This window comes from Spermophilus citellus, assembly GCF_964194105.1.
Source record: "Spermophilus citellus genome assembly, chromosome: 8".
Lineage (NCBI taxonomy): Eukaryota > Metazoa > Chordata > Mammalia > Rodentia > Sciuridae > Spermophilus > Spermophilus citellus.
In genome coordinates this window covers 11,096,213-11,112,206 of record NC_138189.1, presented here as the reverse complement: position 1 = coordinate 11,112,206, position 15,994 = coordinate 11,096,213, and the positions used below count along the sequence as shown (strand labels likewise).

Here is a 15,994-nt window from a genome sequence, read left to right as displayed (position 1 = left end):
AAAGCCAAAAGAAATGAAAGCTCAGACTGACCCACAGCAGCGCAAAGTCAAAGGACTGAAACTTCCTGAATTTCTGCTTTTTTCCCAGGCAGAGTCTAGGCCTTATAACCAAAGATATGAAAATGGTGGTAAACACTGGGTGGTGGAGTTAGAAGTGATTTTAACTTTCTTCTTCCTCTTTTTAGGATAGTTCCCAAATTTTGTTTTTTGGCAGATACAAAGTTAGAAAAAATGACTTTACAAATCAACATTGCATAAATAAATTTGCATTACATCAAGCATTTCAATGAATATTCCCTGCGATTTTCATAGACAAGTTTTTTCCCAAACTTTTTTTCTTCAAGCTCTGAAAAAGCCCGAGATCTACAAAAATAAGAAATGTCATTTCAATAGAAGTGGAAGAGCAAGTTTTGGGCATTTGGGGATCTGGGATCTGCGGAGTTGTCAGTAATTCCCTAGTACAAAAAGCAAAATCCTCCTGAGTCTTCGTGATTCATTTGCATGTTGAAGCTGGGAAAAGGAGACTGGGGCACTTCCCAAGGACCTCAGATTGCACGACAGCAGGCACCTAAGAGTTTCCCAGCCCTGAATATTTAAGGAGGACACGATAGACTTCAAGAAGACAGAGCCTAGTCTCGTGGGTGTGAGATCAACCTCGAAACACCCCGTCGCTGTTTTTCAGCCCTATCTGGAACCTGCCACCCAAAGATAAGATTCATATATTCTCCTTTGCCCCACATTGACTTGGAATATATTCCTCACTGACTACATTTGGTCTTCAGGTCAGAGAGGAAAAGAAAATTCATATATTGTCATTGTAAGCTTAAAAAGGCAAAAGATAGACAAAGTGTTCTGAAGTATTATTCCTTTCCCCAAATGTATTTGTTTTGCTTTTTTTGTGTGTGTGGTTGTTGTTACTGTTCTGGGATTAAATCATAAATTATTTAATTATTACATCTCCCTGGCAAAAACTGTGACTGTATTCTGCAAGGTTAACCTGAAGGTTAATGAAAATGTGGACACTTTTATAGAAACTCTTACAGTTGCTAATGAATTTCTGCCAAGTCAAGATAAAAAATAAGATGTAAAGATATGTCCAAATTGGGAGTCTGGCCATTATGCTGATTCCATGCCAAGTCACATCCTGGGTGGCGCGGTCTGCCCTAATTGAGCACGGTGTAACTAAGGAGGTCAGAAGCAAGAAGCCAGGAGGGTCAGCCCCTTTAACAGCTTTCCCAGCTTTCCCCATCTCCAGACAAGTGAAGGTACAATGAGAACTTCTGGGAATCAACATTTCCAGGGCTGACGTGGAGTTCTCATTGGAGAATTGCCTGGGTCAGGCCTGTGGAGGACAGGCTACGCCCTGCCCCAAGTCACTCCATTTTATAAAGCAGCAATTTGCCCTGAGCTGCTCCATTTTGAGTGCAATGCTAAAGCAGGATGACCTGGTAACTTACCCAGGCAAGTAAATAAATACCAGAGGGTAGACATACAGAATCTCCTGAAGAGAATAACCCCGGCTACACAGCACAACCATAAGGCATGAACTGATAAATAGTTCAGTCATGCTAACAAAAATGACCACCTGTGAACTTATCAAATTAAATCAGAAGCCCTCGGACGCATGGGCATATGAAACCCTCATCGGGAAAACCAGATCCAGGAGCATATCGGCACACCAGACCACACAGCAATGCAATTCCTTCCCAGCTGTTGTGAGTGAGCTATGTCATTGACACAGACCAAGCACATGTGTGTCTTTCCACAATGTCAAAATGTACTGAACAGCAATAAATTCGCAAGTAGACCACTCTCAGCCATAGCAGTTTATAGAACACTCGTGGATCACCTGACAGTCATACACTGGGCAATCACAGGTTCTTTCATCCAATCTTAACTACTGACATCTATAACACTCAAATCACATATCACACTTTATACAAATAAATATCTACATGTATATAGAGGAGACAGAAAGGCTAAGCAAGGGTTAAGGTGGCCACAGGGGTTCAGGGGGCTGAACTAAGAGCAAAGGCAGGGAGCAGGTACTGTAGGTGGACAGAGATTAAGACTAAGATTAAGGAGCTGGGGTTGTGGCTTAGTGGTAGAGCGCTCGCCTAGCATGCACAAGGCAATCAGTTCGATCCTCAACACCACATAAATGTAAAATAAAGATATTGTGTCCATCTAAAAATAAAAAATAAAATAAAATAAAAAGACTAAGTTTAAGAACCAGCTGGAGAACTTGCTCAGGGTGCAGAGCTGTCGGAGAGTGATACTCCTTCAGGCCAGGGTCCAGACGGATGGCAGGTTCAGGATGTCAGCTTAGAGCATCAGCTTGAGGTGTCAGCTTGGAGCTAGTTGTGTGTCACTATCACGGGCAGGAGAAGCTGTGCTGTGCTGACACCTGAAAACAGAGGATCAGAGGTTCCTTGCTGTGGCGATTTTCTTGCTAAGTACTCTGACATTTTACTCTGAGTATTTGCCATTGCTTTCCTTTAGATATTCGGGTTTTATAAGATCATTCTGAACAGGGTCCCATTTATAAACATTCTTTGTGTGTTCTAAATCCAAAGTAGATAATTGAAAAGTCATGTAACATTATCATGGTCACACCAACTGTCCACCTTTGTCCCACTTTCTTTTTTTTGTTTCGTTTTAAACGTTTTCTCATGTGTGACTTCATTAGGTCTCATCTCCTCTGCAAGGTGAGAAAGGCATTATTTCCATTTTATATAAGAGAAAACTAAGGCTCAAAAAGGTGATGTGACTTGCCTGCTCTAGGACTCCTTCTTATCCCTGGAAAATATGCCCCAATGACTAAGAAGCTTGGTGACATGAAAGCAAACTAGAGGCCACCATAGCATTTCTTTACGTCTTGGGTTGTGTTTCTCTAGTGGCTCCTGACAAGGAGTACTCTCCATGTGTCTCTTCCAGTGCTGAGCCTGGCGTGAAGCACACAGTACACCAGGCCCTTTAATATCCTCAGCATCTATGGTAAGTAAGTGTCTTGCTCAGAGAGCTCAGATCTGGGTGAGCCACTTTACGTGTGAGCTCCCTGAGGTGTGGACAAAAATGACTGGCCCATGCTCCTGGCCTCCCAAGGAAATCCCTAGCTTGGATTGGAAGCTAAGTCCTGGGTCCACACCACTTCCACCCCTCTCTGGCTTTCTCTGCCCACCTGGGCAGCTGGCCTACAGCTATGCTGTCCATGGAGAGCTTGACCCAGGGCATTTCTTTCTGGGATGCTGTAGCACCTTTTGTGTCCAAAGGGACAGCACCTGCCACAGGACAGGGTCTGCTGCACGTTTGGGTGGACTCCTGGGCCTTTTTGTCTTTAGTGCCTTCCCTGAGCTCTGAGATGTGTTGCACCCATCAAGTAGGGAGAGATACAGGGTTTGGACTGCACTGTCTCCACTCCACAGGGGAGGACTCTCTCTGAAGCTCATGCAATGGCGGGAAAATTTGATAAGCACCAGAAGACTCACATTTAAGATCTAGACTTTATTATCTGTTGACTTCAGGCACTTTTCCTCTCTGGGCCTCTAGTTTCTCATGCGTAAAATGGGAACCAACTGAGAAACAAAGGACACCATGCACCTGAAAGTCCACTGGCACCTCTGATGTGCTGCACACACATGCCATGGCTCCTGTGGATCCACTCCTCCAAGATTAAGGATGAGACTCGGGATTAGAACCAAGCTCCACCAATTCACAGTTGGGTCCCTGGGCACTTGGTCTAAGTTTGTCCCTTCTTTATTTCCTTTTAAAGGGAATCATAGTAGCAGCCACCTCACAGGACCATGGTGAAGATTAAGGGATATAATGGTTCTCTCAACAACAGCCATCTCTTCTCAGCCTTTTGACAAAAATTCTGCTGTAAAAATGTCCATCCCAGGGCCTGGCACCAAGTGGCCACAGATATCTGCCCTTGTTGTTGCTCTTGTGTTGCAAGTATTAGGATCATTGTTTCATTTGGTTTTGGGGGAGAATTTTTTGTTTCTTTTTATTCTTTAAGGCCCTGCATCGGACCATATGAACAAACACATTTCCTGGAAATGTTCCCAATGTTGGGTGACAGTGAGAAGTGCCTGCATTGGCAGACAGAGGAAGGGAGACAGTGTTTTCTGAATGCCTCCTCTGAGATGTTTCTGGGCTAGGTGCTTTGGACTCACTGGGCAGGGAGATCTTACCCTGCTTGCAAGTTTTAAAAGTTAACATTTCCTTTTGCCACTAAGGACATTTCTGAGCCATTCGTTAAAGTCCTGTATGGGGTGTTGCTGGTAAGTGTCTTGCTCAGAGAGCTCAGATCTGGGTGAGCCATGTTAGTTAAACTCCAATAAGTGACTCGATTTGACCCACATCACATAACACCCAGGAGACAAATCCAAAAGTCCTCGAGCCTGGTAAAACCCTTGTCCTCCGTGCCCATCTCCCCTAAAGATGTTGACCACCTGTTATATTTTTTTTTCTTTTACCAAGCTGTATACATTTTGTTGTGCTCTGTTTTTTCTTTCATGTGAAAATGATGGACTTTAATTACCACTGAGGATAAAAGTAGGAAGCACTGGGATATCAGGATGGAAAGGAACAGATTTTCCTGAGCGGTAAATGGCCATTTGCTTATTACATCACTGATGTCATCATCACCAAAGAGCCATTTTCCAAAAAAAAAAATTTTTTAAATACATCAATTTTAAAATGTTCCCCATTTTTGAGATGTGAGGATGTGAAACAAATGAGCTTCTTGGATTTGAAGAAATGGGGTAGAAGTTTGTCTTAGTTGGGCATTTTTTTTTCCTTTCTTGAATGTTTTTATACCCAAACCCATCCATCCATTGAGTTCACCCACTCAGCAACATACGTCCTCTCCAGTGCTGGGTTTTCTCTCACTTGCTTTTACTGAAAGACAATAATCAGTCTTCAGCAAAGAAATGGAACTAAATACAAAGCATACAGGAAAACTGACCAATCGCCCCTCCATGGCAGCCCCAATATTTGTCAGTATTTGCAGTAGACCAGCAAGTGGCTCCCAGGTTAGGTGTCTTTAATGACTGGTTTGAGCCCAGGTCAATGCCTGTAGTGACTCAGAAAATGGAAAAGCCTGGGTTCCTTGATCAAGTTCAAACTTGGCCTTGCTTCTCCTGACTTTCTTGAAAATCAGGCGACACCCATGTTGTAACACAAAAGCATGGTTTTCTGCAAATGGATTTAACATCAGTAGCCTGTCTTATAAATCTCCCCCATATGACAATGAATACATTAAAAACTCAAAAAATGTGACGGCCCAATCAGACGTCAGGCCTCAGGGTGGGTAATATCTTGAACTCCCATGGCTCAGAATTTTCTTTTATTCAGTAGGGAAAAGGTGTCTGAGGTTACAAGTGTCTGAGGGGTAGAAGGCCATCTCCCTGAATGGCAGACCATTGCAGTCCCAGGAGTGAGTCCTGCCCTGACACCATAATGAAGGTGATCTATCCATGAGCTCCTGAGCACTCTGAGTTCCAGGCACTGCTCTCCTATGGGACCCTCACCGCAGGCTTGGGGGAGAAGAGCCACTTCCTGTATTTTACACACAATGAAACAACTCTGAGAAATGAAGTGACATGCTCAAATTCTCACAATAAGTTAATAACAAAGTTCTATCTCTAATTCCAAGTGGGAACCACCAATTGTCCCACCTGGGTCTGAGAGGGATCTTTGATGTGGGACTTTCAGTGTTAAAGCTGGAACAATCTTGGGCCAACTGGGAAAATTAGCCGCCCTGTGTTCAACCCAGTGCTCTTTCTACAGACAACTCTATTTAAGAGGTTGCATGGCCTGCTGTGAAATGGTCTGGTCATCTGACCACTGTGTATAACAGGAGAATTTTAAGTGGCCAGTTACAGACTAGCTAGTTCCATCATGCTTTATGCTAATCTCATCAGCATGGTGGCTCTGTGTCACAATTAGTGATGTTGAACTGGGCTTTGACCTAGATTTATTTTGTATTTCCAGTCTTTACACTAAAGGTTTAGAAAACCTATTCCTCACAAACTAATGGCCAGGACAAATGGGCTGCCACTGAAATTGTGTAAAAGAAATGGGAGGCAATCACACTGCAGCTCTCTGTGCACTCAGGGGCCTACATGTCCCCCACTGACTTGCTGGATTAGAGCAAAGCACTAACACATACATTCCATGACTGCAGATTGCATCAGACAAGAGCTATTGCAACGACCACTCAACTGGGGACATAAACGTACTTTGTAGAGATTATCTTACAACTTTAACTGGAAAGAATGTCTTGGTTACAAAAGATGCACCTGATACTGGCAAAACAATAAAACCTGGCTTCCTTTGGTGAAGCAGCATGATCCAAAATGGTGGACACTGCTAGACAGAGACCCATTCTGCTGGATTTAGACCATATTGTATTGGATGCAAAACTCCAGACCAATTTGTTGTAGGATATATCCTTGATTCTGATTAATACTTCAAGGATTTGAATCATGCTTGTGTCTTTAGCAAAAGTGGGAAAACCAAAGAAAAGGCCCAGAATGAGAGTCAAGTTGAGGAGTTTGGGAACATGAGAAGTCCCATTGACACCAACAAAAAATAAATGGTCAGAGTTATAGTTCTGTGGTCATCTGCATAATAGACCTTTTTGCATGGGAATTCGTAGTATTTTTTCTGTTTTGTTTTTGTTTTTTAATGTTAGAAGTGATGCTTTGGCCATCCTGAATTCACCATTTACATTATGAGTGGATAGACCATTAGATTCCTATAGGATGGGTTGTTTTTACTTGTGAATAAAAGAAACATCCTTTAAAAAAATAATGAAAATGTTCTTAGGTTCAAAGAGAAGATATACTAGTTTATTAATTGGTACATTAATATATAGATATTCATGAATTCATGAAAAGCAGTAATTGAATATTGTTAAATATTGTACCAGTAAAAAAAAAAACATAAGCAGCACTCAATTTTCTTATGACAGCATCTAAAAGGTTTTATTGTAAATTTTGTTGTAAATTTTATTGTATTTGTAAACCATGTCTCCCTGACTCATGTTAGCCATGTTTCCACAGTATTAACTAAATTTTCCAATTTTTTTTGCAATGATTTTCCTATTTGTCAGTATCCTTTATAGATTTATTTAAATATAAGTCAACATATTCCAAAAACCTTCACACATTTTAATTCTTCAATGCAAAAATGCTTAAAGAGTGTCTAAAAAAATAAAACAAAAAAAATAACCTTTGATAAGCTTTATGTTGACAGTCGAGGACAAGACTGTAAATACTCAGCCTTGCTCAACCCTGAGAGAGATGTCTCCTTAAATTGCGTGCCCTATGCTTCTCCCATTTACTCTTCTCCTGGCTTTGCTGTATAAAATGGACTTGGAAATACTCTGACCTGGCTCTCAAGTTTCATATTTGCTCTGAAGTTTCTGATTCACAACATACAAGTCCACCCCATTGTGGTGACATATGAACTTAATGTCTCAGTTGTTTCAAAGTAGCTCAAGGGGCAAGCCCTGTGTTGACATCTACGTCTTCAAATACTCTATCTTTCATGCAGTTTTTCATATAATTCTATAATATAATTTATTCTGATACAACATTTCTATCAGGTATTCTTTAACCTGCATGTTGAACTCCCTATTCCACTGGAAGATTAGACTCTATTTTAAACCATGAAAACCACAGACATTTTCATTCCAAAATATCATTCCAAAGAGTGCATGTCCCATATTATAGCAATAACATAATTTTGTTGATCTTCAAATAATTTAAAAGCACTAGGTGAGGCACTTGGGCGGGATGCTTCCATGAGTGCCCGTTGACCCACAAGCACAGGGACTGTGACCCAGAACAGTGAAACCCAGGAACCTCAGTGCTGAGAGAATGTGTTCTGGGAATCCACGCTAGTCTTTAAATGAGTGAAGTGTGTGTAGATGGAGGATGAAGGTGAGGATGATGATTGTTGCACACTTACCCTGTAACCAGGATTAAATGGCAGACATGTGCCCCAGCCAATGGCTGTTTCTCCAAAGCCCATTCTCACCTCCACCTAAAGGAATAGCATATTTAGTCGGTTCATAGCTGGCCAGAATAAAACCTTCATTTTCTAGCCTCTTCTCTGGCTGGGTGCAGTTATGCGAGTAAGTTTTAGTCAAAGGGTGTTAGCGGAAGAGTCATTCTTTCCTTCCTCTTGCCACTTAGAACATGGGTATAAAGACCGGGGAGTCATTTTGGGCATGGAAACCAAAGGATGACCTTATAGAGATGAGGAAGGTGGCTAGGTCTCTGAAGACCTTGCAGCACAGAGCTGCATAGACCACTGACGTCAGGACTTCTCCATGACAGAGAGAAATAAGTACATTTCAGATTTAGCCCACCCTGACTATGAGTGTTCCTACACTTACAGGTAAATCCAGTTTTCACTAAGCCTCACAGCGACAAGGTAAGTTATTGTTATTGCCTCATTTTACAGACGAGCAAAGTGAAGCACCGAAGAACTTAGAACCAATGGGCGAGTTAGAATTCTCACAGTCTGACCCGTTCCACCCCCTGGGGCCTTCAGCTCTCATACATTTCTGTCTCGAATTGGGTCTCTGCAAGGCAGAACAAGGTCTAGAAAATAATAAGAAATTAAAAGCAGCCCTTTGATGAATCCTTACAGAAAGCTGGGCACTGGTAGCCAAGTCCAGGGAAGTTAAGTACCTTGGCCAAGGTCACATAACTCCTAGCAGGTGAAGTGGAACCCGTGCCCAGGGAGCTGGCCCAAAGCCTCACTCAACCAGTAAGTCTGACTGCCAGACAAGAGGATTCCAGCCAGAAAACAGCGTGTACTGAGCAGGGATGGCAAAAGCCAGCACTGAGAAGCAGGAAGACCAGGGTGGAGGGGGTGGGGGAAGGTGGCCTCAGAGTGGCTGCAGGGGACAGGGCCTACAAGTGTCTCCCAGTTGCCACCAGCGGTCTTAGGCACCTTTCTTCTTTCTGCTCAAGATAAAGGGTGGGGGCTTCTCATTTCCATCAAGAAGAGCTGCTCCCCTTTATTGCCAGAGCAGGGGGTCCTGGCCAGGACAGCAGGGGACTGGACTGGCAATGCCAGGAGAGAATACCGAACTCCATCTGCTTAAAGGATGAAAACAACGGATGTTAAATTCTTAGGTGGGGTGCGGGGAAGATTCTCTTGCCACATTTTGTCACAGGTAGAGGGGAAGGGATGGGAGACAGCTGTTAATCACAGGTCCTAGGATACCTGGTTCATTTCTTTCAGGGAGGAAATTGCTGGCCTTCTAGGGTGATTCAAAGCTTGGGAGAGATTGTGGTTGATCTTGTGGATAGGCAAGAAGGCCATTCCCCTCCCTCTTCTCCACGGCCTCCAGGTCTCAGGGTCTCAGCTTCTAATCAAGTTAGTTTGTCAAGCAATTTCCTCCATAATAATTTTCCAATAATTTTCTAAAAGCTAACGTTGATAGAGCTCTTCATATATGCTCAGCACTCTTGAAGAATTTTACATGCATCATTTAATACTCCAAGCAATGCTTACAGTTGGGTATTAGTATGGCTCCCATTTTACAGACAGAAGGCTAAGTTCTATTTTGAATATTTTATTTATATCAGCTCTTACATGCCAGACAGATCTGTGCAACTGTGGATTTGAGGCTGGCACAGCAAGAAAACAATCACCATTTTGACTCACTCACTCCATCATCCATGTTGGTGGCTTCTATTCCCAAGAACAGCCATGGACATGTTCTGGCACAGCAAAGGGTCCATAGGCCAATCAGTGTAGTAACTGGTGGTGTTGTTATTGGTTAATTTCCAAACTGTTTTCTTGCCCTCCTGGAGAAACTGTAAGCTCCTGACCGTCTTTAGCAAAATTGCTTTCAGTAAATGTTGGATTCCGTGGTTGCAGTGAGATCGCTAGGTGGTGTGACTTATTGAGGTACTTGATACAATGAATTTGAGTTTCCTTTTCTTGACAGGTCTGCATTTGGTATCAAGCTTTTAAATGTTTTGACCTGCTAGTACACTAAATTACCATGTTATTTGCTAATAACCACACATTTTGCAACATCATTACATCACATCCTCTAAGGCTACAGGTGAATTTTCTTAACAGGAAACAAAGAGGGGTCAGTGTGTGATTCTCAGCCTGAGACTCTTACTAGAAGAGCAAAGCAATAATCTTCCTTCTTTGGTGTCTCAAAGGAAAAAGGAGTGAAGATTTCCAGGTGTCCAGCAGGGTGCAACTCTGGACTCCTCTCAACATCCACTCCTACCTCCCTCTGATCCTGTGGGCAGGCAAGAAGGCCATTTTGACTCACTCAATCTTAGGGCAGAGGTGGGTGGGAGATCCTCTGGTTTTTGGCACTGTATGAATGGTTTAATATGTTCACTGGTTCTTCCTCCAAGCCCAGAAGCAACTGTTTTTAAAAGAAGAATTGCATGAAGTTGTATTATTTTTCTATTATTTGTATAATTCTTTTTGTATGTTTTCAATATAGTCAAGACTAGAGAGTCACAGGTGTTAATGAACTAGCCCAGTGGGTCATCCGCCCCTTGATTATGTGGTTCTCCCCACCTTGTGCTACTTGCATTCTGAGCAGGGAATGAGAAGGGCAGTGTATCTACTGAATCAAGTTCAAGGGTGCTCTGTCGGGAAGCAGTTCAAAGCCTTCTGTGTTTGTGCGTGGGCTGAGGGCCAGCTAACACTGCTTCTCAGGCCAGCCCCCTACTACTGAGTTCTTGATGGACTGTTAAAAATTATATATTAAAATGATGACCAGTAGTAAATTCATTGCTTTGGTATACTTTTAAAAACTGTAGAAAACATTTAGTTTTAAACTGCTTTTATAGAACACCTTTAAAGTTACATAGTCCTTAAGGTGTACTTCACCATTTTATTTTAAATATTTTTTATTTGTCCTACATAAAAATTATCCAGTGTGTGTAACTACTTGCCATTTAAAAACCAACCAAAACAGTGTCCTGTGCAGTCCAAAGTCTCCTGAGACACTCAAGCTACAGATTTAGGGATTGTTGTAAAGAGGAATGGGCGCCCAGGAAGTCAGTCAACACTGCGGTACTGGGGACTATCCTTTGCAACAGAAAATGCGTAGCCCAGGGTTGAGCTGGTTTCAAACAACACTAAGAGGCACAAGGAGCTGCCAAGACAGAGCCAATGAAGTAACATGTTTTGCCAAATTATTTGATAGCTTTGTTAGTCAGTTATGTAAGAATGCTGAATGCTGTCATTACTGGGCACTGACAGATACTGTTCTTGTAACAGGGCATACACAGAAGTGCACGCGCGTACACACACACACACACACACACACACACACATTCTCATGTGCTTACCTGTTCTTGTAATTATTCAGCCTCAAGTATTCAGCATCAAATTTCAGAATGGTATTTGAAAGTGTGCCTTAAACATTATAAGGTTGGGGACCATCCCAGCCTTAGGAAGTCAGAAAAGCGACATTCTGGCATAGGTCATTTTGACAGCCTTGGGGTAACTATGAAGGTGGGTACAAGGAGGGATGGTAAGAAAATTTCCTAGCTCAAACAATAATGGAGTATGAAGACAGGTGATAACACGTTCATGAGTATAACAGGAAGTTTACAAGCAATCAGTGATCCAGCTGTCACTTATAAGAAGAGGAATGTAGGCATCTATTTGCAGGAGCAGGTCCTCAGGTCTGGAGATGGCTGCTTCGTCAACAGCAAAGAAACTCAAAGTCAGAATTGCAGGGAGTGAGAAAAGCAGCAGGGATGGGGCACCTGGGTAATGAAAATACAGATACAAAAGGTGGCGAGAGGAACGATACCCAGCCCTTGAGCCACCTCTGAAGCCCTCCAGTGCCCTCTGTGTGAAGACCTTGTGGCCAGCTTCCTCTGAGGTTGCCATTGGCTCTGAACTTGACCACTAGTGTGGCTCTTCTTAAGGGACGTCTCATAAATTGGTCTCTACAGTACTCATGTCATCTTTGGAAGGAGATGTGAAGGAGAATATCTTTCTAACACAGGCAGCCGCTTCAAGGTTGTGCTGGTGAACAATGAATCTAGTAAGTCCACAAATCAGACACCAAACTTGATGCTGTTTTCAACAAATCAGGCGAATTACTTAATGGTTTCTCAATTTTTTTTCAAGTTGTCTCAATTGAGTTTATTAATTCTGATTCATTACATATATTTTTTTAAAAATTCAAAAATCTCCAGATGTTGACATTAATGTCTGGTTGGTTGGAAAGGACCTGTTTCTGAAGCCCTTCTGCAGGTGGGGCTCATTGAAACTTGGAGCAAGTCTGACTCTCAGTCAGAACTGGTTCCAAACACCACATTCCTGTCCAGTCAAGACCAAATTCCCATTGAGGACATGCCTATGTGGAGAATGGGCTCTTGAAGACTGCGCTGGCCACAAGGGCTGTAGCTGCAAGGACTCATGAAGTAAACAGGATTGTCCACTAGGGGGAGGCAGAGAGCAGCCCACCTTGCGTCGTGATTGGATATATACAAAGTTCTAGGCTTTTCAATTTTTGTTCTAGGCTTGTCAATTTTTGTGCTAGGCTGCCAATTTTTGTCATAGTCTTTAGTATTCACCAAAATTTAATGGGGTAAATTAATAATCTTTAGCAAGAATGTTGAAGTTAAGAGAGGAGGTTAGGTATGTTGCTTAAGATCACAACCCAGAAATGCCTGATCCCCAAATTGATGCTGTTTTCAACAAATCAGGCAAATTACTTAACAGATTCTCAATTTTTTTCCATGTTGTCTCAATTTAGTTTATTTATTCTGATTCATTACATATATTTTTTAAAAATTCAAAAATCTCCAGATGTTGAAAATTCAGCAGCATATTTCTAAATAACTGTGAAATTAGAAAATATTCTTAGTGGAATAATAGTGAAAGGAGACATATCAAAACTTAAGAACTATAGCTAAAGCAGGGCTCAGAGGAAAATTTGTAGTACTGAAACATGTATAAGAAAGCAAGCTGAAAATCAGTGATCTAAGGTTTTGTTTAAGAAAAATGAATAGAGAAATTAGAAGGAATTTGTATATTTCTAAAAATTAAGAAAGAGCAAAAACAATTAAATAGAAAAAACAAATCAACAAAGCTAAAGATTAGTACTTTGAAAAAGTAATAAAATTGGTAAATCCTAAGCAAGACAGATCTAAGAAAACATAAATTGCCAGTATCAGGAAATAATATATTTTATCTACTACATGTATGAGACACTGAGCATGAGGGGGAGGAGAAGATTTGGGGGGAAAAAAGTTAGTCTGTTCTGAAGCCACCCAGAGAAATTGCATTCTAGATTCTATTATATTCAACTTAATCCAACACACATTTGTTGGAAAAGAACATAAATCATTGCCAATTTGATCTTAACAGCTAGACAGAAAGAGAATATATACTTTGGAGTTAGAGAGATCTGAGTGCAAATCCAGCCTCTACCTTGATACAAAATGTTTGACTTTAAATAATCATGCAACTTCTCTGCGCTCCCATTTTCTCATCTAAATAAAGGAAGATAATAATACCAATTTCTGGGTGTTGGGGCTGTGGAAGGGATTAGAGATGAAGCACCATGTACACCTGAGACTTAAATCCTACTGAGCACTTTCCTCACTATGACCCAGCACCATGGGGTCTAGAGTTGACCTATCAGAGGGAAGGGAACAAAAATAGATCATGAGACAATAGCATTCATTTGTAAATGTAGTGTCTCTGAGAGGCTTGCCCATTTATTTTCTTTATTTTCCCGATCTAATAGGAGAGGTTTGCTGCAGTCACTATTCAATAGCAAGGAGGGGCTGAGGTGTAGCTCAGTGGTAGAGCACTAGCCCAGCATGTGCTAAGGCCCTGGATTCAACCCCCACAACCACCACCCCAAGATAGGGAAAAAAGGATATTACCAACAATATAAAAGGATCACATGAAAGTAAAAGGAAATAACTTAATATAAAATTTTCATTCTGATTTTATAACATAGTTTTTTTTCTTGATTATTAGTAGAACACAATAAGAACTATGCCTATAACAGAAGTTATTTTAAGACTTTGGGGGGAAAGGTGCCCATCTCCCACGTTGACATAGTGATAGAGGATGCTCCCCAAGGCTTTGGCTCTCCTCCAGTGTGACTTCTGAGTCCTGCACAGGGTGACTACTGCAAGGAGTCACAGATCTAAAGCAGCCGTGGCTCAGATCTTAGATCTGCAAGATGGGTGTTCAGGGTTTTTCACACACTGGACAAACCTGGCGGGCCTAGGAGAGGAAAGCAAGACAAGAGATTAAGAGGCAGTGGGACTCGTCTGCAGTTGGACACAACAATGATAGAAGCCCTGTTCCCAGCAACAAAAGTCCACACCGACCACTGAGCTTCCACACACACCCCTCTCCGCAGGGACACAGAGAAAGGCCCAGTCCCAGAGTGAATGACTGGAGAGTGTGGTCCAGTTGAGTTTCCTTTCACTTGTAAAGCCATAGAATAAATACGAAGAGGAGGTGTTGGATGGTACATGTGGAAGCAAAAACAAACGCCTATTCATGTACTTTCAATGTAGCTGATGCTCAAGAAACCACAGAAGCAGCCGCTGGGATCAGGGAAGTTCAAAGTTTCTAAGGATGTTGGGGGGGAGCTTGGGAAAAATGGAGGAAATGTGATTGTGCAAGGGGGAGGCATGGGGGCAGGAAAGATGGTGGAATGAGATGGACACGTCATTACCCTGGGTACATGTATGACTGCACATATGGTGGGACACTTCATTGGGTACAACCAGAGAAATGAAAAGTTGCACTGCAATTGTGTACAGTGAATCAAAATATATTCTGCTGTCAAATGTACCTAATTAGAGTAAATTAATTAAAATTAAAAACAACTTTGATTCTATTATGCTTTCTCTACGCACATACCTCAAACCATTTAGTTTTATTTAAATAAAATTTATTTTATTAAATAGGAAAAAAAAAGTGTCTAAGGATGAATTGCTTTCTTCTCTTCAGAAGCTTCTAGAGCTACTGTTAGGTCAAAGGACCAGAGGCACCACAGGAGTCATGGACCCCCTGGGAGAGGGCTGGAGGCCACTGGCAGAGGAGGACACTTCCTTTGCATAAAGCAAACTTTCGATAAATGCCTAACAGGTAAATGACAGCCACAGGATGCAGGGAGAGTGGCTGGCACCTGGCTGGGTTGGGATGGACAGAAGTACAAAGTGGTTCATTCAATTATAGCTAAATTTGGTTCTGCTAAATGTGAATCAAGGAAGTTAGAGATCCTCGAGATCAGCTGCCAGAGTCCCCGGCCTTCTAGAGCACAGACTTGCCCTTGTGATGGGACCTCTCAGGTTCATCTAGAGCCAATTGTCATGACCAGCTGGGCACAGTGGCTCTAACTGTGGTCACTCCATCCTCATTAATATGGTAGCTGGGACTCCCCCACATAGATACATCCTAGGGAATGAGATTATCTGCTTCCTTAAAGAAACCCTGCTATGGAAAGGGAAACTTTTTAGGACATTTAGGATTTTGGAAGCCACCTCTGTTTTTTTTATTAATGATAATATAATGATATGATACTATGAATATGGTTCTTAATTATAGTTTCTGATTTGAGGGAAATTCAACAGTGGAAAAGAAGCAGCAACTATTCTGTTAAGATGATCTCTCTCCATAAATACATATATATTCAGATCTGATGTTCCAATAAAATGCATACATATCTCATTAGTTGGGCAGCATTTGGGTGGACACAGAATCTGTTCTGAAGTTTCAGAGGAGTGTGCCCTGAAGGTTGTTTGTTTACTTCAAGCCACTGGGGACACCAATCAGAGGAAGCATGCTGAGCATTTACTGTCTTTATAGAATTCCAAAAAAGTTGTCATCTCTGTTCACTCACTGGTTGAAACATATGTCAGGAAATTCAGTCTGTAGGACTGTGAATGTGTGTATGGAAAGAAAGGGAAATTCACGAAGGATATACAGCCAAAAATCA

General features: G+C 41.9%; 1 protein-coding gene across 6 annotated transcripts in view; it reads right to left on the bottom strand.

Annotated features, from left to right (window-relative positions):
* The window catches only part of CD38 (CD38 molecule), an 82,413-nt gene that overhangs the window by 19,417 nt on the left and 47,002 nt on the right, over positions 1–15,994 (bottom strand). Inside the window, exons 8-9 of one of the 6 annotated variants that reach the window (XR_014023219.1) lie at positions 7,981–8,055; positions 1,846–2,407 (exon numbers count right to left, since the gene is read on the bottom strand). The exons of 2 other annotated variants lie outside the window; for them this stretch is intronic. Coding sequence is in view for 2 of the 4 variants with exons in the window: in XM_081303551.1 (XP_081159677.1) it covers positions 14,205–14,268 (64 nt within the window). In the remaining 2 variants the exon portion in view is untranslated. 3 more of the 6 variants (XR_014023218.1, XM_081303553.1, XM_081303551.1) reach the window with 3 other exon arrangements.